We start from the raw sequence: 26,973 nt of genomic DNA on the forward strand, positions 1-26,973 counted from the left end.
TCTTGATTAAGTGACAAATTCCCAATGTGTAGGGGATGGAGGGAGAGAAGGAGGGTGTGCGCCCAGGGGTGTGTAGTATGTTTGTAAGTATGTGTGTTGCTACTGCAACGGTGGGTGTCCACGCGCGTGCCGCTTTTGGGTGTTGTAGTATTGCTGGTAGGTGGGCGAGCGGTAACTAACCCTGGTGGAGTCCGGCTCGCCACTCGGCCCGTTCTGACTCGCCACGTCACCTTCCCTGAACACACAAGAAAACAACAAGCTTGTCGACAAAATTTGGAAATGTTAGCATGCAAACGTTAGCACGCGACAAAACCTTTGCACTCCAAAGGTTTGTAACCTTAAAGACCTAAGTCGAAGTAAATGGGATCTTTGTCAGCCCCAATGGTGGCTGGAAAATTTTGCTTTTCCTTGCGGTGAATGGTTTGCTGAGGACCCATATGAAGATGTGTGGACACATGAAGTGAACGTAGCTGCCAATGTAGAAAGATGACCGTGCTGGCGCTCACCTTTGCTGCGCGGCGGGTGTCGCCTCGGTCACCGCCGGCTGCTTCTTCCTCTCTTCCTCCTCTTGCCTTCTTCTCACTTCCAATAATTCCATCTGAAAGCGCAGCCATGCACACATTAGGACAGACACACACTTTTTCCTTGACAGGTTTGGCGGTGTTGGACTTGAAGGCTTTCACTGAGCGGTGCTTGTTTCGCTTGGCATGCTCGCCTTAGAGTTAGGCTCAACACGGGTGGTGAAATTATTGCCTTTTGTTTTGCATCAGCTTGACCATCAAGTCAGAGCGAGCAGGCTGGGCCTCTTCTGGTAAGACCAGAACTACGTGTCTCACCGTGGTCAACCTTTCCAAGGCAGCAAAGCGTTCCTCCCAGGTGGCGGCCGACTTCTCAAAGGCCTCGTGCCTCTTGATGAGCTTCTCCACATCGTCCACGCTCTGGCCCATCTCGCGGCTGGACAAGTAGGACTCCTGACCCAGGAGCCAGGCCTCGGCCACACCCGCATCCCGCGAGAACTGATGCACCTCCAGCACTGTCAGCAACAAAACAAAGCGGCCCTGAAGTCACCCGCGACAAGGCAGGGGCAAGGTGGCGGCGGTTGCGCCATTTTGCCGCCATCGGTTTTGCCACTATCAGGCGCAAGGCCTCACCCAGTCGCAGCCACTCCCAGCGGTCCTCCCACTTGTCAATCATCTCCTTCCGCTTGTCCGTCAACTGCAGCAACTTTTCTTTGATCTGAGGACGCGCGCACGCACACGCAATGTAACACAAACGTAAATTCAAGTTGTTGCTTGTTGCTTTTTTGGGGTTTTTGTGTTTGAGCAGACAATGATAAAAAGGTTTACACAACTGGGACTAAAGCCAATTTAAGACTTCTCCTAAATCTCCTAAACTACTTGAAACAAGGGATTCAGGCAAATGACAGCTAGATAGTCGTGTGTGTGGACGCACACACCTCATCTGAGGCATAATGCTTCCTGGCCAGGAGAGATTTTCCCAGCTCGATGCAGGTGGTGAAGCTGTCATTGCGTGCGTCGATCTCGGCCTTGATGCCCTGGTGGTTGTTCATCAGAAGCTCCACCGACGACACGTCACTACACAACGGCCGCACGCGTTACTACGCCAGCCGCAAGGCCCCACACTTAACCATATTTGTTACGTGCACGCATGAGGAGAGGACTGCGGCTGGCTAACATTGTTACTCGAACAATGTGCACGCAGATTTGATTTTTGTACGCTTGGGGTCGCCTGTGTGTTTCGCGCTCACACTGTGGCACATCCAGTCAGTGAGTGACGTGGGTGCTGCGTGTAGCGTTGGCTCTTGTGCACTCAGGTTAGCAGCCGGCTTTTTTTGTCATCAAATTATTCAATGAATTGTTTCAGCTGCAAGTGAGTGTGTGCGCGTACCGCGGCTTCTCCTGCGCCTCGATGAGTCGGATGACGTCGTCCATCCACAGCATGAGGTCTCGCACCAGGCTGAAGAACCGGAACTTGTCGCCCGTGTCGGCCAGCTTGCCCCGTCGACCCTCGGCTGCTTCCAGAAGGTTCTTCCATGCCTCCAAGACCTGAACGGCACGCACGCGTACACGGGGCCATGTGTACGTTTAGACGACGCAAACGCTCAGCTATGTTGATGAGGTTACATCTCGTCAACGGCCGCCAATCAAAAAAGTGTACGTCATCATGTCAACACACAACACAATAAAATCTGATCGAAAATGATAATGATGATCCCAATTCATAGCTGGTGTGTTTTTCAATCACTGTGAGCCCACATAGGGCTGGGCTAAGTCGGTCATGTTGACGTTGAATGTTTGGCATGTGATGATGAAGACATTAAGTCGACATTCACACTGCAAGTCGAGAAGCCCAATTTGGAATTTTGATCTCGCGTGACAAAAACCAATGTGACTCGTCATGTGAACGGAATGCGTCAGATGGAATGACGGGCATGCCGTGGATAGATGTAGATACCATTTGCTTTATGTCAAATGTTTGCTTTATGAAAAAGCATGATGACATGATGATGACATGAAAGAAATTCCACCAAGAGCAAAGCAAAAACAAAACAATGGAACCGAGTTGCAGTGTGAACGTAGCCCAAATTGTGAAGTCCATCAATAGACTTGATGGGCGGCATCTGATTGATGTTTGACGAGAAGAAAGACAAAGCTGCTCCATGCTGAGTTTTAAAGTCCTTGTCAAGTGAAAACAAAAACATCGGGCCACTTAGTGTAGTGGACGCTTGATACCGACTAGCCTGCCCAAAAAGAGAATAAAAGAGGTGAAAAAAAAATCTAGCTGTTCCCAAAAGCACGCCCCACCCAACTGTCAATCAAATAGAACGACTACAAGTGGAAAAAAACTTGGACCTTTCACTGTGTGACTTGTGGCCCTGAAAACGCAACTGTGTGAACCTTCAGGTGGCTGCGACACGCATAGCTGCAGCTTTCCAGAGACTTGGCCGCATCATGTCAAAGTTATCAAAGGACGAGGCTCAATTTAAAAATAGGAATCCAACGCTAAAACAAAACAAGGACCAGCATGGCCAAGAGCAAGCGCAACAACAAGTACAATGGCTCATTGGAGTGCGAGTCAAAACCCAAAGAGGAGTTTCTCTTGGATGAGGCGGCGCAGCCACACGGACGCAAAGCCAAAGTTGCCGCTCAAAGCTCACCTCTCCCTTTTGCTTCTGCACGGACAGGAAGGAAAGGAAGCAAGGGAGGGTGTGAAAACAAACGCAACACAGCCAACAATGGTCACAACACAGCATCAGCTTTGCCTTTGAGGGCATCAAGTGGCCCTTTTGGAGTCAGCAATGTGACGAGAGGACCTTCAACTTTTCTGGCCATTCCAACTGCGTGTGCATGTGCGTGTGGGCCTTGTTTGGGCTGACCTCTCCTTCCCGCTTCTGGATGTCGTCTGCTTTGTCGCCTGCGTACGCTGACTGCAGACGGACGGCATCTTCTTGAAGCTGACGCACCTGAAACAGCCGACACGTTTCCTTACCGCCCTTGCAAAATGTTGGCGCCGCTACCAAACAACTTGCTTTGGGGGTGAAGGGGGTCAGACGACATGAATTCAGTTCACGAGAAGAAGTGCTAAAGTGCCACCTGCGTGCCGAGCGCCTGGATGTCGTGTTGGAAGGCGGTGTGCATCCTCTGCAGCGTCTCCACTGTGTTCTGGTCGCGGCCCAGCTCCTCGGGCAGCTTCTTGTGCTTGTCAAGCACGCGGGCCAGGATTTCCTTGGCGTCGTGGTAGAACTTGTGCAGCTCGAAGGAGGCGGCGAGGATCTGCGTGCGCGTGTCAATCAGCTCCAGTAGGTCAGCCCAGGCCTCGTTTAAGCCATCCTTCCACTCTGCCACGGTGGCCGCGTCGCCATGCCCTGCGTTGATCAGCTCATCTGCCAGACGGTTTACACCGTCTACGCGCTCCTGCCCGATGTTGCCCGTGTCCCGAGCAAACTCGCGGAAGCGCTCCTGCAGCATCTGGGAGAAAAACACAAGTCGGTGCAAGTGGCCAAGATTCGGAGGGACACAGAGGCTCCGTGGCTCTCTCCCTCCTGGTCTTGGTGCGCCAAGCGTGCCTGGTTGTCGGTGACTCTGCGGTTCGACTCACGGTGACGTGTTCGTAGTCCTGGCCCAGCTCGTGTGAGCCGGCCACCACCTCCCTCTCGGCGATCCACTGCTCCAAGTCGTCCACTTCGCGGTTAAGCTGGAAGAGGCGGAAGCGCTCGTCCAGCTTGCCTCGGCGCTCCTCCGACAGGTCTTTGAGGCCGGCGTACAGCTTGTCCACCTGCGACTGGCGCATGCCAATGCGCTCGCTGTGGCGCCGCTCGGTCAGCTTGGGGCGTGCTTTTGCGCATGCCAAACAGCTGGGCGGGCGGGCGCCTTACCTGTCAGGGTGTTCGGCGGCCACCAAGCCTCTGCTGGTGGCTGACAGCTGGTGGACGGTGTCGGCGTAATCCTCCACTGCCTGCTCCAGGATCTGATGCTTCTTCAACATGGCCACCGAACTCTGCTCGTCCTGAAAACCACCTCAACTTGTCTTCACTTGCACAAAGCGGTCTTAGCATTAACATGTGGCTAAGCGGCGCGGGGAGCCCACCTTGGCCTTCTCCTCGGACATCATGTAGAGTTCCTGCTCGCTCATCCAGGCTTCGGCCTCAGCAGCGTCAAAATAGTACTGCTGCGCCTCGTGGGCCTCGCTGAGGCGAGCGTGGCGCTTCTCCGTCTCTTGGCGAATCTGCTCCCACAGCAAGCGCAGCTCGGCCAGACGCCGGCGGAGCAGCTCGGTTGTGGGCCTCTCCTGCCGCAAGATGTGCTGGCTGCGCTCAAAGATGTCATCGTAGCGCGGTTGGTGGCCCCGGATCTCCTTCTGCAGGGTCTAAGGGAGGGTGAAAGGATACTCTGGTTGCCTCCGTTCGAAAGAAAATGAGATTAGACCGGACGGGATTCCTACCTGGTTCTTCTTGATCAGGAGCTGCACCGTCTGGAGGTTGTGGCCGTGGTCTGTGGACGTGGCCAGGGCCATCCTCTCCTCCACCCAAAGCTACCAAAGAAGGGCGAGAAGGATGAGGATGACAAAAAGAGGACGAAAAGGAGAACATGGAGGAGGACCGTAGTGGCGGGAAGTCAATGAAAGAGGCGAAAGAAGATACGTGTGACAGAAGGAGGACAAAAGAATGAGAGGAGGGCGAGCAGGAGAGAGGGTGAGGACGAGGCAGAGGAGAAGGCAGGGACGCAAAGGTTGAAGGGAAAGGGTGGCGTACGATCTCATCCTCCACGTCGCGGTTAAACTGGTGGATCTCGCGGGAGGCCATCAGGTTGTCGCGCCGGCTCTGGAGCGGTGCCCGGAGTGTGCCCAACTTGCTCTCCACGCTCCTGCGCTGGCTGTCCACCTCCTCCGAGCCTTTGCCCTCGCGACTCAGCGCCTGCGACTGGCTCTGCAGCTCGTCCACCTCCTTCTGGCGCACCTCCACCTGGCTCTCCAGCATCTGCCGAGGGAGGCCTGCTGTCAGCCCCTGGGCATGTGACGCTGCCTTCCACGAACGCCCGCCCGCCCACCTGCTGCTTCTTGAGCATGATGTTGACGGAGGTGAGGTCTTTGCCGTAGTCGTCCGACTGCAGCTGCGCATCCAAGCCGGCTAGCCATTCGTCCAGGTCGGCGCAGCTCTGCGCAAACAACTCAGCCTTGTTGGCATCAAACAGGCACTCGGCTTTGATCTGCGTGCTGGACTCCAGCTCCTCCCACATCTTCTTCAGCCCGGCCAGCTTCTCGTGCACCATGGCCTCAGTCTCGGGCTTCTCCGCCATCAATGCCTCGCCATCCTACCGCCGCACGTTGGTGGGAGCAAGTCGGAATGGGGAAAATGGGAAAAAAGCTTTTTGTCAAAGCACCGCCAGAAGGCCAGCAAGTTTGCGTTGGCTAAATGACCTGACCTTCTGGATCTTGTCCAGCCATTCCTTGTTGGACTGCAGCTCGGCCATAAAGGCTTGGTGCTTGAGCCACTTGCTGTGCAGGTTGCGTGCCTCGTCGTATGTCATGTCTTGAGCCGTCAGCATCTTCTCATTGATCCACAGGCTCAGCTGAGTGCAGTGCGCCCACGTTAGCCAAACAGAAAAAAAAAAAGAAGCACAAGAATGTCCGCTTCTGGCTCACCTCCTGACAGTCCTGCAGGAACTTCTGTAGGTCCCGGTTGTCCTTCAGCCTCATAAGGAGATCGGTGGCCGCCGCTCGGTTCTTCTTGTGCCTGACAAACAAAAATTCAGCTGCCAGGACCCTCGTTGGAATGGCTTCATCTCAATCAAGCACGGAGGGAGGGTGTGTCGGACCTTTGGTGGATGGAGTCCACCTTGTCCTGGATGCGCTCGGTATTGATGTTGCCGTCAGCAACCAGCCGTCGTCCCGTGTCCACCACACTGCTGAGCTTCTCCTCGTTGGCGTCCATGGTGGTCATGAAGTCCTCCTGCTTCTTGATGGCCGCCTCGGCGCCCTCCAGCGTGGTGGGCATCTCCGTGTGGGCCAGCACGTACTCCTGCCGCAGGCACACGGATGTGAGGGACACGAAAGCAAGCAGAGAGCCAAAGCATCCGGCCAAGGCACACTTGCGCTCAAACATGCCGGGGCACTTCGTTTGCAGACGCCTGACCATATTTTGTGAAGACAAAGTCTTCTGGTAGTCAGCCAAAATATTGCCGACCAAGTGCGTTTTGGGGATGGCGGCATCCACCAAGTGAGCGCTTAGTGTCTGCGTCTTGCCTGGTTGTTGAGGAAGGCCTCGGCCTGCTTGGTGTCCCTGAGGAAGAGCTGGTAGGAGTGCGACTGGGAGAGGAGGTTGCGTCGGTTCTCCCACATCTTGTGCAACTCGTTCCAACCCGTGTCCAGCGCCTGCAGCCGCTGGCGCAGGAACATGTATTGCGCATCCGTCTGGCCCCGCGTCACCATCTCGCCCATGTCGCGCATCTTCTGGTAGTCCTCCTCGTAGTTGCGGATCTCGTTCTTGATGGCCTCGTGTTGGCCCAACAGCTTCTCGGCCTCGGCCAGCGTGTTGGGCATGTCCTCAGATGCGATAGTTGTCTGCGTGCGCGACAGCCACGACTGGAAGTCGTCCAGCTCGCGCAGGAACTGCTGCAGCTTGCTGGCCTCGCCCAGCGACTCCTCACGGTTCTTCATGGTGCCCTGAGAACACATGCCCGCGTCAAACCTTACAATTTAGCCTTGAGCCTCGTCACAGCCATGTAGCCTGAATTCAGAGACCGACTTGGCGGTGAGTGTGTGACGCGGCCACCTTAGAGCGCCTCGTCGTGTGCACGTTTTTTAGTCATTACAATTTGGCACAGTAGGTACGAAGCCTGTTCTCCGCAGAGTGTCAGATGTAAGACATCCTTTTTTTCCATTTTACAAGGGCTTGAAAACTGTGACTGAAACGTTTGTGATTTGATGGCCAAGGCAGAAAGAAGCCAAGGAAGAAAGAAGCAAAGACTTTAGGCAGGGCACCTTCATCTCCTCCCACACGCCGGTGATCTCGTCCAAGCGTCCTTTGATGGCCTGAGATTGTTCCGGGTGTTCTGAGGACAAGCGTTCTGCCTCCTTGCCCAGGTCGCCCAGCTTGTCCTCAATGGCGGCCAGGTCTCGCTCCATGCCCGTTAGCTTCCTCTGCAGCGCCATTACACCCGCCAGGTCGTTGCCCAGCTCCTGGGTGGACTCGATCACCTCGGGAGAGGTCACAAGCACACATTAACTGCAAAGCGTTTCCCGCCCTGACCCGGAAAAAACGCTTTCACTGCAAGTTGAATTTCCTGACGGAAATCTTGGAGTTGGGATGGTTTGAAATGCATGGCCAAGAAATGTGGAAGGAGAAGTTAAATGTGACAAATAAGTCTCTTCATGTGGAGGATACATGATCAATCGTTGCCAAAATGAGCAGGAGGGTTTTCTGTAAAGGTGTGAAAATGCAGCAGGGCAAGATAGCATCTATCTGCTCTTTTGGGAAGTGGCAATGCGGCAGCTACCTTGGTCTTCTCTTTGATCCAGGATTTGGTCTCGTTGCACTCCAGGTGGTAGTTCTGCACTCCCAGTGCCGAGCTCAGACTCTCCTTCTTCTGGTCCACCAAATCCCGGAACTGACTCCACCTGGCTCAAACGTTGCCTGGCTCTTCAACGAGCTCGGCGCTACGTGGCCTATTGTGGCCTTTGACGGCCGACTCACCTGGTGTTGAGTTTGTCCTGCTGGGCCTTGATTTCCTTCTCACCAGGATGTTCGCTGTGGATCAGCTGTCTGGCAACCTGGTTGACGACGGCAACCCGCGAGGCCTGATTGTTCATCTCGGGCTCCAAACTCTCAAACCTGCGTACACGGGGAGTGGATATTGCAGTGAAAAGTCTTGATTTACCATGGCCCCAAGGTTCTACGATGAAAAATGGAGATCCTAGAAACATAGAGCCACAAGTCGAGCGTTGGCTTTACCGGTGCTGGACCACTTCCAGGTCCTCCAGCTTGTCGGGGATGTCGGTGCCGTTGAGCCACTGCTCCTTCTCATCAACCCACAGCTCACAGGCGCTGGCCTCGCTCAGCATTTTGTAGAGGGCCAGCGCGTCCTGCAGCGCCTGCTTGCGGAGGCGTGCCAGCTCCACCACCTCCTTGTAACGCTCCTCGATGCCCGCCAGACGGCTCTGCACCTGCCATAAGCCGCCTCCGGTCACGCTCGGCGCTGTCAGACCCCGGAGCCGGGAGCTCACCTCCCCAGAGTCCGCCTTCTCGGGCGGCAGCACACGCGATTGCTCGTGCAGGGCGTCGATGACAGGCCGGTAGCTGGCGATCTCCTCGGCCACGTCCTTGTGCTTCTTCACCAGCGCCTGCGTGGAGAACTCGTCGTGGCCCACATCCACGCTGGACACAATGCGCAGTGCGTCCAGCATCCATGTGTCCACGTCGTCGGCGTCCGCCTGCAAAAACAAACCAATGCAACTCAACTCAAGCCCAAATAGTTTTTTTGCCTCGCTACCGAGATGCATGGGTACGACTTCAAAATCTGCGATCCGGCCAAAGTGCAAAAAGCGAAGGGCGGCATAGCGTGGCTATGTGGAACGCCTCACTTGGAACTGGTGCTGGTTGCAGGCCTCCTGCAGTCGAGACTTGCGGACGGCCGAGAGCTGCTCCAGCGCCGCCCACTGGTCCTGCCATGTGCACGCCACCAAAACAATAAGAAAAAAAAAATCAATCCATCATGTCATGTCATGTCGTTTCATTTATCATCTACCCGGATGTCCTGGATGCGTTCTTGAATCTTGTCGGCGCCGAAGTGCTTATCGGCTACCAGCTGCTCCCCTTGCTTGATGGTCTGCTGCAAATGGGTGGCACGTCCGCTCATCTCGTCCTCCAAGGCCTTGTGCTGACTCAGCAGCCGCAGGGCACCCGTCAGGTCCTTGCCGCAGTCCTCCGAGGGGAGGATCTGTTCCTTCTCGCGAATCCAGCCCTCCTGCCGCACGCACACCACCGCAAACAACGTGGCGTGATTGTCACGGAAAGGGCCCGCCAACGCAACACCCGGCGCGGGAGGTCGGCAAGCACTCGACAATTACAAACTCTTTGCGGGCGCTCAAACAAAATTACTCCTGGGTGAGAAAATGTTGAAGGTGGTGGGCAGGCACCCAACAGCGTATGAAAAGGATTTGCAGAGGGACAAACCTCTTCGGCCATTTCCCAGAAGAACTTCCAGAGGCGGCGCGACTCTTCCAGGCGCGCTCGCCGCTCGGCCGCAAGCTGGCTGAGTTCCTGGTAGCAGAATTCCATGTGCGCCACGCGCTCCCTGATGACCTGAGGGTCGCAAGGTTTGTACCCTGACAAAGACAAAGAGAAGAGTGGGTCTGAGGCTCGTGCAAGCCTCGGAGCTAAGCTCGGTCTCACCGTCGGAGTCGCCGGCAAACTTCTGCGCGTTGGCATTGACATTGCGGACGCGGTCGGCCTGGATCCCAATGTCGGCCTCCACCAAGGCGTGCTTCTGCAGCAGGTCCTCCACACCCAGGAGGTGTTTGCCGTAATCCTGAGACAGCAGCAGCATCTGTGCTCAAATGACCAAAAGCAAGATTCAGCCCCAGCGGCGACTGCAAGTGACCGACGTGCAGGCATCCATTTTGTCCACTTGGGGTCAAGGTGTAGATGGGGACAAAAGCCACGCATCCTCTGCCAACGTATGAGAAGGTGACCTCGGCCCAATACGAGGTGACGGCACCTTCATCTCGTCCATCCAGTCCATGATGTGGAGCATCTCCTGGAAGACCCTCTGCATGCCCAGCGTTTGCTCCAGCCTCAGCCGGCGCGCCTTCAGGAGCTCCAGCAGGTACTCCCACAGGCGGATCACATTGTCCTTCCTGGCCGCAATGCGCTTGATGTCGTGGTAGCGCTCTGTCTCCAGCTCCCGGGCCACCGACACCACCGCCTGGAGCACAAAACGAGGCCTCGAATGAAGTCTCTTCCAGCCAAAATCAAAAAGCTTCCGCTTCTATTCACCACTTTAAAATGAGAAACATTTGCCAAAAATAAAATGTTACAAGAAAGGTTTTCATGACAGTAACAAGGGAAAAAAGTCGCCATCTGACAATATTGTGGGGGGAGAACCAGGTGTGACTCGAGCACCTGAACGCGCTCCTCATAGGCGGCGATGTCCGTCTCGATGGCCTCGTGCTTCTTGGTGGCCGCTTCCACTGCCTGGAGATCGAAGCCAAAGTTGTCCTGTGGGAACAGACATGCACGTACACTTAAAACGGGCGCGCTGCAATCGCTGAATGTTGGCGGCGACACGGCGGCGGCCGTCACCTGCGAGACCAGCCGCTGGTTTTCGCTCAGCCACGTCTCCCGCATGGCCGCCTTGCGGTCAAAGCGGCGCGCCAGCTGCTCCAGTTTCTCCTGGCGAATCAGCTCCGTCCTCAACGCCAACTCGCGCTCGTGCTCCGCCTTCTCCAGACGTTCCCACGCCTATAGCAAATGGCGGGTCATTCGGTCACACCATGTGCATGTCATGTCACTCCACCACGTCCGGGTGGGCGTTGCTACCTTGTTGATGTCCGAGATGAGTTTTCCCTCACGAGGCGTGTACACCTTCTGGTTGTTGGCCCTCATCTTGCTCTGGATGGTGAACAGAAGAACCTCTAGGTTGCCCTTCTCCGTGAACCTACACACACGCACACATGCACGCACGCACACACGGCTTTATGATCAGGATTCAGTTTAAATGTGCAGCACATAAGTTGAAGGAGTTACTTTAGTAATTAATTGTTTAACTAGTCATTAAAAAGACCGAAAGTTTTCTTCTTCTTCAGCGCCGCCGACTGCTGCTCCGTGCTGCTCGCATGCGTAAACTGCCCCCTTCAGTTCTGGCAAGAATCGACACAGCTCGCCGAGTTAAAAATTAAATATTTGGTACCACAAAAAGCAGGTAGACGTATTTTTTGCGTGTTGGTACCGAATTGCTACTGAAAGTATCGGTTCTTGTGACAAAACTACAGTGTACGATTGATTTGTATTTAATTCAGAGATTATTTTGTGTACCACTAGATGGAGCGTCCATATCACGTTAAAACTGATTGGCGTGATTTGGAGTAAGCAGTCGGAGCTACGACACAGAGAAGGTTTAACGCCATTGATATGAGCAAGAAACAACCGAAAGGTCTTTGCTCATTGAAATCTGATGTAGCTAAAGTGCGAGTGATCTGTATCATGAGTACACAAAAGCAAACACTCGTTAAAACGGATAAGAAGAATTCTGTTGTGCTGTGATGCATGGCGTACGCACTTTGGAGGCTTCTCCACTGTCCTGTAGGTGTTGAAGGCCTGCAGCTGCTGCTGGACACCCACCAGCGAGTTGGCAAACTTCCTGTTGTTGAGGATGATGATGGTCTGCTCTATCCACTCCAGGAGCTCCGACGCCAAACACTCGTATTTGTCTACCATCCTCTCCGTCTCAATGGCATTGTCCAGAACCTGCGGGCAAAACGCGACACGGTGCAGATGCTTTTTTCTTTCTTTCTTTCATTCTTTTTTTTTTTTTTAAATCAGGGAATTCAGTACTGAAGTGCGCTATGACCAACACAGCCGGGCTCTGCGCTCACCTTGCCGATGCGCTTGCCCTCCACCTTGAGTGCCTTCATCTTGGAGAAGTAGTGGTAGTAGGTGACCACGTAAGTGATGATGGACTTCTCGTCGGGGTGGTCTACACTGATGTCTGCCAGCAGAGGGCGAGAGCCAAAAGTCAGTGGTGGCATCTCCATGGCGTGACACGGCGTCGTCTCGTGCAAGCTGACAGTAATGCCATCGCGGCTCGCGTTAGCCTAATGCTAACCGCCAAGTATTTGCAGGCAAATTAGGGCAAGGGCAGAGGGGGTGCGGAGAACCTTCGGGGTCCAGCAGCTTGGTGAGGCCCAGGTGTTGCTCGGCCAGGTTAAAGGCGTTCTGCAGGTTGTGGTGCGCGTTGGACTTCTTCAGCTTGTCAAAGTCGATCAGGTCCGGTCTGACAGGGGACACAAATTTGACAAGTGTGTCGTCCGCTCGCAATTCCACACAGGAGCTCCACCAAGCTCACGTGTTGCGTGACAACTGGACTGCGACTCTCCCTTTGGTGACAGGACTGACTTCTCTTTGGAAGACAATGGCGTGTTGCAAGATAGTCACCTGTGTTTGTGGATAATGGCATTGAAGGCCATCCCATCCCTCCAGCTGGTGGAGAAGTTGTGGATGTTGACGTTTGGGTACCTGCAACACACGCACACACGCTGATTGAGCACTGGGATGGCCGCTGTCCCGTCACGTTATGCCATCGCTCACCCGGCCGTCTTCATCTGGCACCAAAGCAGCAGAGCATCTTTGGCCGACTTCTTCTCTTTGTTGTCCTCTGTCTCCACGCTGATGTCTTGGATCTGCAAACATTTGAAAGAAGGGAAAATGATTAGAAAGTGCTCATGATACTGGAGTCAACATTTCCCACTGGAAGAAAGTGCAGCTTTTGTCACACAAGTGTTTTGGAGGCAGCAGATGCATTAACGAGCACGTTAGTGGGCACAGCCTACCTGGAATCGCAAGATGATGGTCCAGATGAGGCCCAGTGTTAGGCGGTGGTTGCCATCCACAATGTCGTGCGAGCCCATATTCTCCAGGTGGACGCGCTGCTCCTTGAGGAACTGCAGGGCCTTGTCCACGTTCTCCAGGCAGTGGATCCTCATGCGGCCTTTGGTGGGCTTGGGCTGTGCGACGGCAAGAGGCACAACGTCAACCAATTCAGACCTTTGTCAGCAACTCATCCATTGGCGGGCGCTGCTGCCTTTATTGTTTGGAGGCCAAATGTCCGCCAATCAACACTGAGTCTTCTCCTGTTTCTGCAGTCCTCCTTAAAGGCAGACTGAAGATCATTTGGACTTTGGAAAACGGTCAGCAACATTGAGAACAACGTGAGACGACGACGGCTTGAGCAAAAGACGAATGGACGATTTCTGGCCGGTAATACTGTAAGTGACCAGGAGGGGGCGGGGGATTGTCAAGGAGTATGCCTGTGACTGTTGTCATAGAGACATGCCCACATTTACATTTCTTATACTCAAATTGTATCAGATGTGTGTGTGTGTGTGTGTGTGTGAGTGTGCGTGCGTGTAGGTGTGTGTGTGTGTGCGTGCGTGTGTGTGTGTGTGTGTGTGTGTGTGTGAGATGGTGTGCATACCAGTCTCTCGCCACTGAGGACCTCCAGCAGCTTGATGAGCATGCGCCCATCGCGGAGGTCCACGTAGAGGTCGGTGATGCGACAGGACACTCGAGAGAGGTGAGAATTCACCCATTTGGTGAACGTCTTCTTCTGCACCGCCTCACGCTCGTCTGACCAAAAACAACAAAAAAGACTGTCACTCTGTAGTCAGCGCTCACATTGTTCCCTGGTGTGCGTGTGAGTGTGCGTGAGGGAGGGGCTTCCTGTGGGAGTTGAGGAAAATCCAGAAATACACACACACACACACACACACACACACGCACGCGCACGCACATGCAGCTTTATTATGGAATGTAGAAACTTGCTGGATGAAAGACAGCATCATTGAATATTCAGATGCAACTCTCTCTGCTCTGAGCTGTGTGCGTGTGCGTTCGTGTGCGTGTGTGTGTGTGTGTGTGTGTGTGTGAGAAAATAAAGATGGAAAAGCAAAGTGTGTGTGCGCGTGCGTTCAGAAGTTGTCAAGAGACATGACAAGCATTGTGTGGCTTTTCCGGCCAAACAAAGCTCCAAGGAAAAAAAAGGGAGGCAGGAAGACAACAAACAAGTCACAAGGTCATCTTCACATGACTCTGCATTCATTTCTGACTGCCAAAAGATTGGCCCACGTTAAGCACAAGGCCAAGGCGCAGTGCAGCCAACGAAAGCTGTCCTGGCATGCACTTGCAGCACAACTCATAGTCAAAAGCTTGAAATTCTTTTCCGGCCCGACACACAGGAAGCAGCAGTAAGACGACATACAGCAGGAATGATTGGGCACACACACTGACTTGGGACTCGACATTAACACACTAAGCAGACATGAGTGTCGACGTTGGTCTCCATGGGGACAGAGAACAGAATGCAATCAATTGACTTCAGCATGCACAAAAACAACACATGCACATACTGACAGGAAGACAAATGCACTAGTGTACAGAAAGTCACACACACACACACACACACACACACACACACACACACACACACACACACACACACACACACACACACACACACACACACACACACACACACACACACACACACACACACACACACACACACACACACACACACACACACACACACACACACACACAATTGCAAGCACACGCACTTTGTTGACTAAGATGGTTACGACGATGGACTCGCACATACACTCGTGCACAATTACAGAAACAAACACGTCAATAAAGACAGTGCGCACACGTATGCAGACGTAGCTAGACAGACAAACGGACGGACAGACGACCAGCCGGGTGCAGCAAAATGGTCAGGAGGCATGCATTGGCTGGTCATTACTTTGCAAACACAAGCAATACCGTAATTTCCGGACTATAAGTCGCGTTTTTTTTCATAGTTTGGGTGGGGGGGCGACTTATACTCAGGAGCGACTTATATATGTTTTTTTTCACAAATTTTTACTTGATCATTAAGACATCAATTACCGTATTTTCCGGACTATAAGTCGCTCCGGAGTATAAGTCCCACCAGCCATAAAATGCCCCAAAAAGTGAAAAAAAACATATATAAGTCGCTCCGGAGTATAAGTCGCATTTTGGGGGCAATTTATTCGACAAAATCCCACACCAAAAACAGTCATGAACGAGCAGCAACAGGCTAAACGATAGCAACAACAGGCTAAACGATAGGTATGCTAACGTGACAAACACAAACAAAGAGCTGAGAACGGGCCTGACGTAACATATAGAGTGATTAAGGACAACTATTACATGAATAACATGTTTATAAAACCATCAGTGTCACTCCAATTCATTAAATAGCAACAACAGGCTAAACGATAGGTATGCTAACGTGACAAACTCAAACAAAGAGCTGAGAACGGGCCTGACGTAACATATAGAGTGATTAAGGACAACTATTACATGAATAACATGTTTATAAAACCATCGGTGTCACTCCAATTCATTAAATAGCAACAACAGGCTAAACGATAGGTATGCTAACGTGACAAACTCAAACAAAGAGCTGAGAACGGGCCTGACGTAACATATAGAGTGATTAAGGACAACTATTACATGAATAACATGTTTATAAAACCATCGGTGTCACTCCAATTCATTAAATAGCAACAACAGGCTAAACGATAGGTTTGCTAACGTGACAAACACAAACAAAGAGCTGAGAACGGGCCTGACGTAACATATAGAGTGATTAAGGACAACTATTACATGAATAACATGTTTATAAAACCATCGGTGTCACTCCAATTCATTAAATCCATCGATCGTTCTTTGTCAACAATGGGTGCGCACGGCTGAGGGCGCTTGCACTTCAAAATATTCCACAGGCTCATATAACGATAGATAAACTATATTTCAAATAACTATAATACAAGCCAATAATATTATCAAACCATCCGTGCACTTTAATTCCATTAAATCCATCGATCAAATTCCTCGTCCTTTGTCAACATCGCCGCGCGTGCGCCCTGACGTCAGCCTCGTCTTTATTCCACAGATCTACTATATAACTATATTGTAGCGTTAACAAAGTACAAGGATAGACGTGGGTTTGGTAAACGGCTCTTTATTAAACAAAACAAACTTCCAAGCGTGTGGCGGCGTGGACTTCCTGACAGACCGGGCGTGCGTAATGGCCATGTCCGAGCCCCGCGCACCGTTCGCGGACAACCACTCGGCCGAGCGCCGGCCCCCGACTCAGTAGAGTAGGACCGGGCGTGCGTAAAAGCCATAATAGTTTTTCAAACCTTCTATGTCACTCCAAATCCTTAATTCCTTCAAACTCTTTGTCCTCCGTGTCACTTAGAAATGATCACCGCTAATGATGCCGGTAGTCCTTATGTGGGCACGTTTGTATGTAAACAACCGCCGCGCCGCGCTACTGACGTCACTTGAAATAGTAATCCATTGGTACATCACGGTTCTCCAAACTTTCTTTCTGCTGCTCGATTACTGTTTTCAGCTGCATATTTTACAACTTGAAGTTTGTAACCTGCAAAATATGAGTTTCTTTTTGGTGCCATTTTTCTTAAGCCCACCCAGTTGATGAGTCACGGCCAACGGTGAAATTTAGAGCGCCCTCATCCAGTTTCGTCTGAAAATATAATTTTTTTGGGTTGTTTTATCAAAGTCAAAGTCTGCTTTATCGTCGATTTTTTTTTTTTTTATATACTGAGACACACAAAGAGATTGAAATTACGTTCCCACTATCCCTCGGTGAGATAGTACACATATGCATACAAGCAACACAAAAAAAACCAAGAAGGCACAAACAATGAATAAATAAGAGTGTTGAATAAATGATAAATAAACAAATAATAATAAATAACAATAATAAATATAAGAGGAGCAAAAATGGAGCAAGTGTACATACAGCAGACAGTGGACTTGGATATGGTTATTGTAAATGGATATTACAAGTATAGTTGACCACTTCCCATGTTATTTTTAGTATGGTTGATCACTTCACATGCTTTTATATCTTTATCATATTCAAAACATAAAAAAATAGAGAAAACATCAAATAAAGCAATTAACACTTTAAAGCACCATATCCAAGTCCACTGTCTGCTGTATGTACACTTGCTCCATTTTTGCTCCTCTTACATTTATTATTATTATTTATTATTATTTGTTTATTTATCATTTATTCAACACTCTTATTTATTCATTGTTTGTGCCTTCTTGGGTTTTTTTTGTGTTGCTTGTATGCATATGTGTACTATCTCACCAAGGGATAGTGGAAACGTAATTTCAATCTCTTTGTGTGTCTTAGTATATAAAAAAAATCAACATATTCATATTTAATGAATTGGAGTGACACTGATGGTTTTATAAACATGTTATTCATGTAATAGTGTTCCTTAATCACTCTATATGTTACGTCAGGCCCGTTCTCAGCTCTTTGTTTGTGTTTGTCACGTTAGCATACCTATCGTTTAGCCTGTTGTTGCTATCGTTGAGCCTGTTGTTGCTCGTTCATGACTGTTTTTCGTGTGGGATTTTGTCGAATAAATTGCCCCCAAAATGCGACTTATACTCCGGAGCGACTTATATATGTTTTTTTTCACTTTTTGGGGCATTTTATGGCTGGTGCGACTTATACTCCGGAGCGACTTATAATCCGGAAAATACGGTAATTGTGCCGCATCCTGAGACAGCACACGCATTCCTCCGCGTGGACACACACGCACGCATTTAGTGGCTGGACACATTTTTGCTATACTATTCATCACAGACTTTAATTCACCACGCTCAAACTGAAAGACAACTTCTTTGATGATCGATAAAGCATTTAGAGACCTCGTTGAAGGCAAACTTGTCCAAATTCTTGACTTGCGTGTCCTAAACCAAACCACGAAGTGACTCAATCAACGCATGCTTGGGCATTTTCTGCTATTTCTGAATAGAGGGAAAAAAAAAATAAAAATCGCATTACCCGATCGAAGAATTACAAATCAATTGATCTTATACTATTGGAAATTTGTCTGGTTTTGGGACTACTTGGGAGCAATTGGTTTTTGGGGCTGGTCCTTGGTGTAACAAATTTCTGATGATTCAAAGTGTACAAGTGCGGCTCAAGCCTTGGCGTGCAGGTGTGTGTCAGTGACAAGGCCAGCACCCCACGCCCCTAAGACCATTCAGCGTGCGTCCAACATCTGGAACCACTACGGCACCCGTCTCTTAGACAGAGGTTTCCAACTGGACACGAGCCAAGCGCACACACACACACACGCACACACACACGCACACACGCACACACACACACACACACACACACACACACACACACACACACACACACACACACACACGCACACACACACACACACACACACACACACACACACACACACACACACACACACACACACACACACACACACACACACACACTCATCATGCGGTCATGGAAAAACACACACTTGCAGCATTACAACATTCCCACTGTCTCAAGAGAGTCTCGGCCCGCTCCCGGCAATGACGGACACGTGCGCGTTGTGATCGCAGCGACCGTCAAAGAGGGTCTCGCATAAAATGAGAGCTCGGTGACTCAATGTTATGGCATAGAAAGGAAGCTAGTCTCTTCGTGCGGAAGCGTTGGGCGAGGCCCAAGCACTAAAATCTGAACGAGAGGCCAGGCCGCTATTTGGCGCGTCATCGTTGCCGGCCACATTTCAACTTTTGTCCCCCAAGTGGAAGTTGCGCGACAACATGCCGAGCAGCACTGAGCTCAAACACAAGCTGGTATCTGCAAAAACATTCAAGTCAAGGCGCTTGTACCTCGACAGACCATTTTACATTTGATTTAGTTCTGTGCGTCCCTTTTGAAATTTAATGGAGATTCACTGACCGTTGACACAATTTAAACAAGCATGCGTGCGTGTGACATTCCGGAATGTCGAGCACGCAAAGCTTCTTTTGAACATAGCGCCGTGGCGCTAACGAAGCGGAGCGTGCTTGTTATTGCACAGCAGCGATGCACAAATCGGCATCAATGAGGACGGACGGTCAATGTCAGAAAACGGAGAAGCCGGTGACAAGATTGCGTGGCGCTCGAGTGTTGTTGCTGCTTGCCCTGTCGCTGTGGCAACTAGAGGCCTCAGTCAGTCACAGTGTCAGGTTGTCAGTCAAGCAGCCTGACATCTGTGACATCACGAAAGAAGCAACCAATCCCTTTTGGGACACTCCTTGAATTATTCATTCGGGTTGGCGAGGCAGCAGCTGTCGCATAGGTACTCTGAAAAATTAACTCAACTTTTTCTGCCCGGAATTTTCTTACGACAAATCCATTTTGAGGGTGCTTCTATGATGAAAAACTCACTTTTTAAAATACAGCACCCAAAAATCCAGTTCTGATGCGTCTTTACGCACTTCAGTTTTGGGTCTGCTGAACAAATCTTGGGACCTGGCATTAAGCCTTGAGGAATGCCATTCATCTTTGACTTGGTATTGTTTGTGACCATCAAACTGCAAAAATAAATAAATAATAATACCGGATTGAGGAACGTGACATGCTAGCGCCCCCCCCCCCCCCCCCCCCCCCCCCCCACACACACACTCAGTAACTCTCTCACACTCACACTCTCTCACACACAGACAGACACACACAATTAGTATTTTAAACATTTTTGCTGTTGGTCTAAGTGTGGCCTGGAAGCCTGGTGGACCCAATGCGCAGCCGGGAGCACGCTCGGTGGGCAATTTCTATCATAGACCTCTTTCATGGTACAGAACGAGCGCGCGCTCGCACGGCGGTTTGAGGCATACGGCGTGGCCGTCCTCCATCACCTCGTCCCAGTGTCACCTTGGAAGCGACAATGGTGCCGTTTTGCCGGTGATGTCACCATTGAAGGAGTTAAGCGGTGAGAACGAATGGCTGAAGCCTTGCTAACTGACGTGTTGTCCTGCTTTTGCCAAAGCTCATGTGAGAGCCACATGGCCAAACTTATCAATGGCGTCATTGAGAAAGTTCCTCATACAGAGGTTAGGCCCGGGCTAGGCATTTTGTTTTGTCGGCCAAAGGCTTCTCCATCCCCGAGATATTTTATATATATATATATATATATATACATATATATATATTTATGTATATATATATATATATATATATATATATACATATATATATACATATATACATATATTTACATACATATACATACATATACGTATATACATATACATACATATACGTATATACATACTAGAGATGCACCGATCCGATATCTGGATCGGATATCGGCCCCGATATCAACAAAATAGATGGATCGGGTATCGGAAAATGCAGCCGATCTGTGAGCCAATCCTTTCTTTAATCTATTGGGACGTGGGCTACGTCATACGTCAGCGGCACGTGTGCCGCATGCCACGAGAGTTTTCTAAACAAACGCAAACATGGAGCGAACGAAAGAGTCAGCTGTGTGGAGGTACTTTAAACTGAACACGCCAACTAGTTCGACGGCAGTTTGTAATGTCTACAAAGCTAATGTTGCCAGGGGTGGTGGTAGTACTGCCAGTTATAGTAGTACCAATTTAATTACCGTATTTGCCGGTGTATAAGTCGACTCGGTGTATAAGTCGACCCCCTTAAATTTGACGGAAATTTACGATTTTATGATATATCCTTTGTATAAGTCGAGCTCAATTGTTGCATTATATTAAACTTCAAAATTCAATCAGAAATATGCGAAATTTATTGACGAAATGTGTTCAAATTCCGGGAGGCCGTGCGCATGCGCAGTGGCCGGAAATAGCTCCAGCCGAGCGGATCGGCTGTTTATAAGCACCGCGGAGGAGATCGCGGAGCCTCATTCGACTTCCAGCGGCCGGCGAGCTCGCGCACGCCGCCCGGCATCACCGGGAGGCCGGAAATAGCTTCAAGCCGAGCGGATCGGCACTTTATAAGCACCGCGGAGGAGATCGCGGAGCCTCATTCGACTTCCAGCGGCCGGCGAGCTCGCGCACGCCGCCCGGCACATCCGGGAGGCCGTGCGCACGCGCCAAGTGGCCGAAAATAGCTCCCGCCGAGCGGATCGGCACTTTATAAGCACCGCGGATGAAATCGCGGAGCCTCATTCGAATGAAAGATGTTTATCTTATGAGGCAAAATCACATCAAACGGCAAACATTCCGACCAAATATATCATCTTGAAGAATTGGTGAAAGAATACATCTAAATAAAGTAATCAAAACGGCAACACGGTGAGGGGTATCTGAAAATCAGAGCAGAGTTTTAACTAACAAACACCTGATGACAGAGGTGAGGAAACGGGAAACACTTCCTTAAAGTCAGCCTTAAGAACTTTACAGGTTAAGATTAGTCGCAAACAGGTGACTAATGTCCTTGAGCATCCTGCATTGTTTGAAAATGAGAATGGTCGCTAGTTTCAATCCCTGCTATTTGTACAAATCATATTCAAAATGCATTTTTTTTACAACAAACTTGAGAGCCTCCCTTTTATTTTCAGTGGGAACAGTGTTGTTGGTCTCCCTTTTTTTGCTAGTGCGTCATAGTCTGGAGTAAAATTGGTTGTAGCAATTCTTAGGAGAGATCCAAGGTGTTGGTCCGTTTACGTAGATCTGTGACGGGTTGATGTTGATGTTCATGTGGCTGAAGGTCACGTCGCGTAGGTCGAGCCAAATTGTCCACTCTTTTTTAAACACTCGGCACTCAGTGTCCACCTTGCTTTTCGTTGGGCCACTCATTTTAATGGAAGGATTCCAGGGTAAGGTTTATGGGTGGCTTTAGCGTAAAACGTCATCTGATGGCGCCGCGGATGGCTGCCACGGTGAGTCGCTCTCTGTTTCTTTGTCTTATTTTGTGTGTTTTCTGTGTCTTCTGCTGTCCATCCCGGATCACTTTTACTAGCGAAGCACTGTTAAACATCGGTCAGTCTTCTTCTGGTATTTTCTCTCCTGTTCTCTCTGATTCAGACTGTTTGTCGGAGATTTTAGCCGGAGCGGCGGTGCTATACAAGCTAGCGCGACGGCGGCGACGCGGAAAACGAGCCGGAGCCCTCGTAAAGCTGAGGCAGAGAGGGTTCCGTTCTGCCCTACCGTCAATTCATCTGGCGAATGTCCGCTCCCTGGCGAACAAGATGGACGAACTGCTGCTCCTCACTTCAAGGAACACGGACTTCAGCAGATCCGCCGCGCTGTGTTTTGTTGAAACGTGGCTTAGCGAACGAACCCCCCACCACGCCATGGAGTTAGCTGGGTTTCGGCTAACGCGTGCAGATCGCAGCGCGGAGCTTTCCGGAAAATCAAAGGGAGGTGGTCTCTGTTTCTGCATTAATGAACGTTGGTGTACCGATGTCATGGTGTTGAAAGAGTTTTGCAGCCCTCTCCTAGAAACACTTTTCATAAACTGCCGGCCGTTCTATTCACCACGGGAGTTCTCCTCGATCGTCATGGCGGCTGTTTACATCCCACCACACGCACGTGCGAGTGAAGCCACGCAGATGCTGGCTGACCAGGTGACAGACATGGAGAAACTTCTACCAAATTCACTAATCATTGTTCTGGGTGATCTTAACAGGGCAAACCTCGCACACGAACTCCCCAGATACAGACAGCACATAACGTGTCCCACCAGAGGGGCACAGACGCTGGACCACTGCTACACCGTAATTAAGGATGCATACCACTCTGTGGCTCGTGCAGCTTTAGGACTCTCGGACCACTGTCTAGTTCATCTGATCCCTGCCTACAGACAGAAACTAAAAACTTCTAAGCCTGTGGTGAGGACTGTCAGGAAGTGGACAGTGGAGTCAAGGCAGAACCTCCAAGCCTGCTTTGACTGCACCGATTGGAGAGTTTTCGAAGCTGCAGATTCAGACTTGCATGAACTCACTGACACTGTCACATCATACATCGGTTTTTGTGAGGATCTGTGTGTGCAGACTAAGACCTTCTGCACGTACAACAACGACAAACCTTGGTTTACACCGAACCTTAGGAGGCTGCGCAAAGTCAAGGAGGAGGCCTACAGGAGCGGCGACCGGGACCTGTTCAAGCAGACCAGAAACACACTGAACCGAGAGGTCAGGAAAGCCAGGAGGTGTTACGGGGAGAGCCTGGAGAGACACCTCTCTGCCAATCCTGATCCCTCAACAGTGTGGAAAGGCCTGCAGAGCATCACGGGCTTCAAGAAACGAACCCCCCGTCCTGTGGAGAGCCCAAGGCTCGCTAACCAGCTAAACAGGTTCTACTGCAGGTTTGATCGGTCCTCCCACACAACGGGACTTCCTGCAGCACAATCCACATACTCACCTCCCCCTACAACTGCTCTGTCCACACCTCCATCACCGTGGTCACCGACTCTCTCTCTTGCAGAGGCCGCGCCCGCACTCCAGATTCGCGAGGAGGAAGTGCGCCAGATGTTCCGGAGACAAAAGATCAGGAAGGCACCGGGCCCAGACGGCGTGTCACCTTCCTGCTTGAAAGTCTGCGCTGAGCAGCTGGCGCCCACCTTTGCACGGATCTTCAATCGTTCCCTGGAGCTGTGTGAGGTGCCCGCGTGCTTCAAGAGCTCCACCATCGTTCCAGTGGCCAAGAAGCCCGCCATCACGGGTCTGAATGACTATAGACCTGTTGCACTGACATCTGTGGTCATGAAATCTTTCGAGAGGTTAGTGCTGAACCACCTGAAGGATGTCACGGGCCCCCTGCTGGACCCCCTCCAGTTTGCCTACCGGGCAAACAGGTCGGTGGATGATGCGGTCAACATGGGACTGCACTACATCCTGCAACACCTGGACACCCCAGGAAAGTACGCCAGGATCCTGTTTGTTGACTTCAGCTCGGCGTTCAACACCATCGCTCCTGACATCCTCCAACAGAAGCTCATCCAGCTCGCGGTGCCTGCCTCCACCTGTCAGTGGATCACCAGCTTCCTGACCAACAGGAGACAGCGTGTGAGGCTGGGGAGCATCACATCTGACACCCTAACCACCAACACTGGAGCCCCTCAGGGGTGCGTCCTCTCCCCACTGCTCTTCTCCCTCTACACCAACGATTTCTCCACAAGTGACTCTTCTGTGAAGCTCCTGAAGTATGCAGACGACACCACTCTCATCGGACTGATCCAGAACGGTGATGAGACTGCGTACAGACAGGACGTGGAGCGGCTGGTCCACTGGTGCAGCCAAAACCACCTGGACCTGAACCCGCTCAAGACCGTGGAGATGACAGTGGACTTCAGGCGAGGCCCTTCACCACTTTCACCCCTCACTATCCGCAGTAATACTATTCTCTCATCAGACACCTTCAAGTTCCTGGGAACCACAATCTCTCGGGACCTGAAATGGACCGGCCACATAGACTCTGTCCGGAAGAAGGCCCAGCAGAGGCTGTACTTCCTGAGACAGCTCAAGAAGTTCAACCTGCCGCAGGAGCTGCTGAAGACCTTCTACACTGCCATCATCCAGTCTGTCCTCTGCACCTCCATCACTGTCTGGTTTGGATCGGCCTCCAAACAAGACAAGCACAGACTGCAACGGACAATAAGGACTGCAGAAAAGATAATGGGAATCAACCTCCCATCTATCCAAGACCAGGAAACGTGCAAGTAACATCTCAACAGACCCTTCGCACCCAGGTTGCAGCCTGTTTGAACTACTCCGCGGGCCGTAGTTTGCCCATGTCTGGGTTAGACACATGTTTCCTCAATTTAGAAGTTTTATTTTGACTTTTAAAATGTTTTTTAATTCGGAAAAAAAATCCGCGATGTAGTGAAGCCCTGATAAACAAAACGAAGTAGCGAGGGATCACTATATATATATATATATATATATATATATATATATATATATATATATATATATATATATATATATATATATATATATAGTGATAGAGAACTTTATCAATATATATACTGTCTCAGAAAATTAGAATATTGTGATAAAGTTCTTTATTTTCTGTAATGCAATTAAAAAACCAAAAATGTCATACATTCTGGATTCATTACAGATCAACTGAAATATTGCAAGCCTTTTATTATTTTAATATTGCTTATTATGTCATACAGCTTAAGAAAACTCAAATATCCTATCTCAAAATATTAGAATATCATGAATAAGTATACTAGTAGGGTATTCAACTAATCACTTGAAGCGTCTAATTAACTAGAAACACCTGCAAGGGCTTCCTGAGCCTTGAAAAACACTCAGCTTGGTTCAGTAAACTAAATCACAAGTATGGGGAAGACTGCTGATCCGACTGCTGTCCAGAGGAACATCATTGACACCCTCCAACAGGAGGGTAAGACACAAAAAGAAATTTCTCAAAGAGCAAGCTGGTCACAGAGTGCAGTTTTAAAGCACATCCACAAAAGTCCTGTTGGAAGGGGGAAATGTGGCAGGAAACGCTCCATAACCAAGAGAGATGACAGCAGCCTTAACAGCATTGTTAAGAAGAGTCGCTTCCAGAATTTGGGGGAGCTTCAAAGACAGTGGACTGAAGCTGAAGTCCAGGTATCAAAAGCCAATGTTCGCAGACGTGTCCGGGAAATGGGCTGCAATAGCCGTATCCCCATGGTCAAGCCAATTCTGAACTCAAGACAACGGAAGAAGCGTCTCACTTGGGCTATGGAAAAGAAGCACTGGACAGTTGCAGAGTGGTCCAAAGTCCTCTTTTCAGACGAAAGCAAGTTTTGTATTTCATTTGGAATTCAAGGCGCCAGAGTCTGGAGAAAGGCTGGAGAGGAGCAACATCCAAGTTGCTTGAAATCCAGTGTGAAGTTCCCACAGTCAGCGATGGTTTGGGGAGCCATATCAGCTGCTGGTGTTGGTCCACTGTGTTTCATCAAGTCCAGAGTAAATGCTGATTTTAGAGCACTACATGCTTCCGTCTGCTGAAAAGCTCTATGGAGATGATGATTTCATTTTCCAGCATGATCTGGCACCTGCCCACAGTGCCAAAACCACCAGTTAATGGTGTACTGACAATGGCATTACTGTCCTCAATTGGCCTGCCAATTCCCCTGACCTGAACCCCATAGGGAATTTGTGAAAGAGAAGCTGAAAGACATCAAACCCAACAATGCAAATGAGCTAAAGGCCGCTATTGAAGCATCCTGGGCATCCATAACACCTCAGGAATGCCACAGGCTGATTGCCTCCATGCCACGCTGCATTGATGCAGTAATCCGTGCAAAAGGATTCCCAACCAAGTACCTTTATCGTACATGTATACACCATTGTAGCTCATCTCTAATTACAAGGGCTGTGTGACACCGGCGCTCATGAAAGATGAATGAGGAAGACGAGGAGCCTACACGGGAGGAAGAGCGACGAGGACGAGCGTGAGGTTGGCTGCCAACATTGGACATAAAACAAAAACGTTGCAGATCTATGTTCAACCTGAAGATCCATTTTGATTGTGTTGATGACACATTTCCTCAACGTGCGACCCGGGTGGAAATGGGATCCACGTCCAGTGGATGCTCCAAACTTAACGTCATCAACGGATGGCGCCAAAGGCGAAGGGGCGAACGACCGACAGTGGTCAAAAGTGGACTTTTGAGCTGAAGAGCCCAGGAACTTAAGACTTGGAGACTCTTTCGGCGCCAAGGGGAGACTTTGTGTTCAAACAGACAGAAGTTGAGACTGATAAGCAGGGCTTGAAAGGCTGAACTTGGTGATCCGACAACCCAGAACTTCGTCTCGTCTGAACACGGATGGATCGAGAAGAGAAACTTTTTTTCTCAGAAATTTGTTCCGCTGCTGTTTTCTGGTGCGTTTTTTTTTATC

General features: G+C 50.4%; 1 protein-coding gene across 5 annotated transcripts in view; it reads right to left on the bottom strand.

The window, feature by feature from the left end:
* The window catches only part of sptbn1 (spectrin, beta, non-erythrocytic 1), a 53,605-nt gene that overhangs the window by 8,281 nt on the left and 18,351 nt on the right, over positions 1-26,973 (bottom strand). For 3 of the 5 annotated variants that reach the window (XM_088385695.1, XM_088385693.1, XM_088385692.1), the window contains exons 3-39: positions 13,710-13,861; positions 13,066-13,239; positions 12,824-12,915; positions 12,671-12,751; positions 12,394-12,509; positions 12,112-12,224; positions 11,796-11,983; positions 11,057-11,174; positions 10,820-10,978; positions 10,640-10,735; positions 10,236-10,442; positions 9,911-10,064; positions 9,692-9,843; positions 9,264-9,482; positions 9,100-9,180; positions 8,471-8,949; positions 8,213-8,350; positions 8,016-8,136; positions 7,501-7,716; positions 6,763-7,182; positions 6,336-6,538; positions 6,163-6,253; positions 5,943-6,089; positions 5,568-5,831; positions 5,273-5,497; positions 4,963-5,052; positions 4,609-4,887; positions 4,397-4,527; positions 4,120-4,324; positions 3,615-3,989; positions 3,398-3,484; positions 1,909-2,066; positions 1,457-1,595; positions 1,152-1,236; positions 837-1,033; positions 507-598; positions 181-235 (exon numbers count right to left, since the gene is read on the bottom strand). In XM_088385695.1, coding sequence (XP_088241821.1) covers positions 181-235; positions 507-598; positions 837-1,033; positions 1,152-1,236; positions 1,457-1,595; positions 1,909-2,066; positions 3,398-3,484; positions 3,615-3,989; positions 4,120-4,324; positions 4,397-4,527; positions 4,609-4,887; positions 4,963-5,052; positions 5,273-5,497; positions 5,568-5,831; positions 5,943-6,089; positions 6,163-6,253; positions 6,336-6,538; positions 6,763-7,182; positions 7,501-7,716; positions 8,016-8,136; positions 8,213-8,350; positions 8,471-8,949; positions 9,100-9,180; positions 9,264-9,482; positions 9,692-9,843; positions 9,911-10,064; positions 10,236-10,442; positions 10,640-10,735; positions 10,820-10,978; positions 11,057-11,174; positions 11,796-11,983; positions 12,112-12,224; positions 12,394-12,509; positions 12,671-12,751; positions 12,824-12,915; positions 13,066-13,239; positions 13,710-13,861 — 6,299 coding nt within the window. The remainder of the gene's footprint in view (positions 1-180; positions 236-506; positions 599-836; positions 1,034-1,151; positions 1,237-1,456; positions 1,596-1,908; positions 2,067-3,397; positions 3,485-3,614; positions 3,990-4,119; positions 4,325-4,396; positions 4,528-4,608; positions 4,888-4,962; positions 5,053-5,272; positions 5,498-5,567; positions 5,832-5,942; positions 6,090-6,162; positions 6,254-6,335; positions 6,539-6,762; positions 7,183-7,500; positions 7,717-8,015; positions 8,137-8,212; positions 8,351-8,470; positions 8,950-9,099; positions 9,181-9,263; positions 9,483-9,691; positions 9,844-9,910; positions 10,065-10,235; positions 10,443-10,639; positions 10,736-10,819; positions 10,979-11,056; positions 11,175-11,795; positions 11,984-12,111; positions 12,225-12,393; positions 12,510-12,670; positions 12,752-12,823; positions 12,916-13,065; positions 13,240-13,709; positions 13,862-26,973) is intronic. The other 2 variants (XM_088385697.1, XM_088385694.1) reach the window with 1 other exon arrangement.

The sequence above is a fragment of the Syngnathus floridae genome, chromosome 9 (assembly GCF_059516105.1).
Source record: "Syngnathus floridae isolate MCC-2025c chromosome 9, RoL_Sflo_1.0, whole genome shotgun sequence".
Lineage (NCBI taxonomy): Eukaryota > Metazoa > Chordata > Actinopteri > Syngnathiformes > Syngnathidae > Syngnathus > Syngnathus floridae.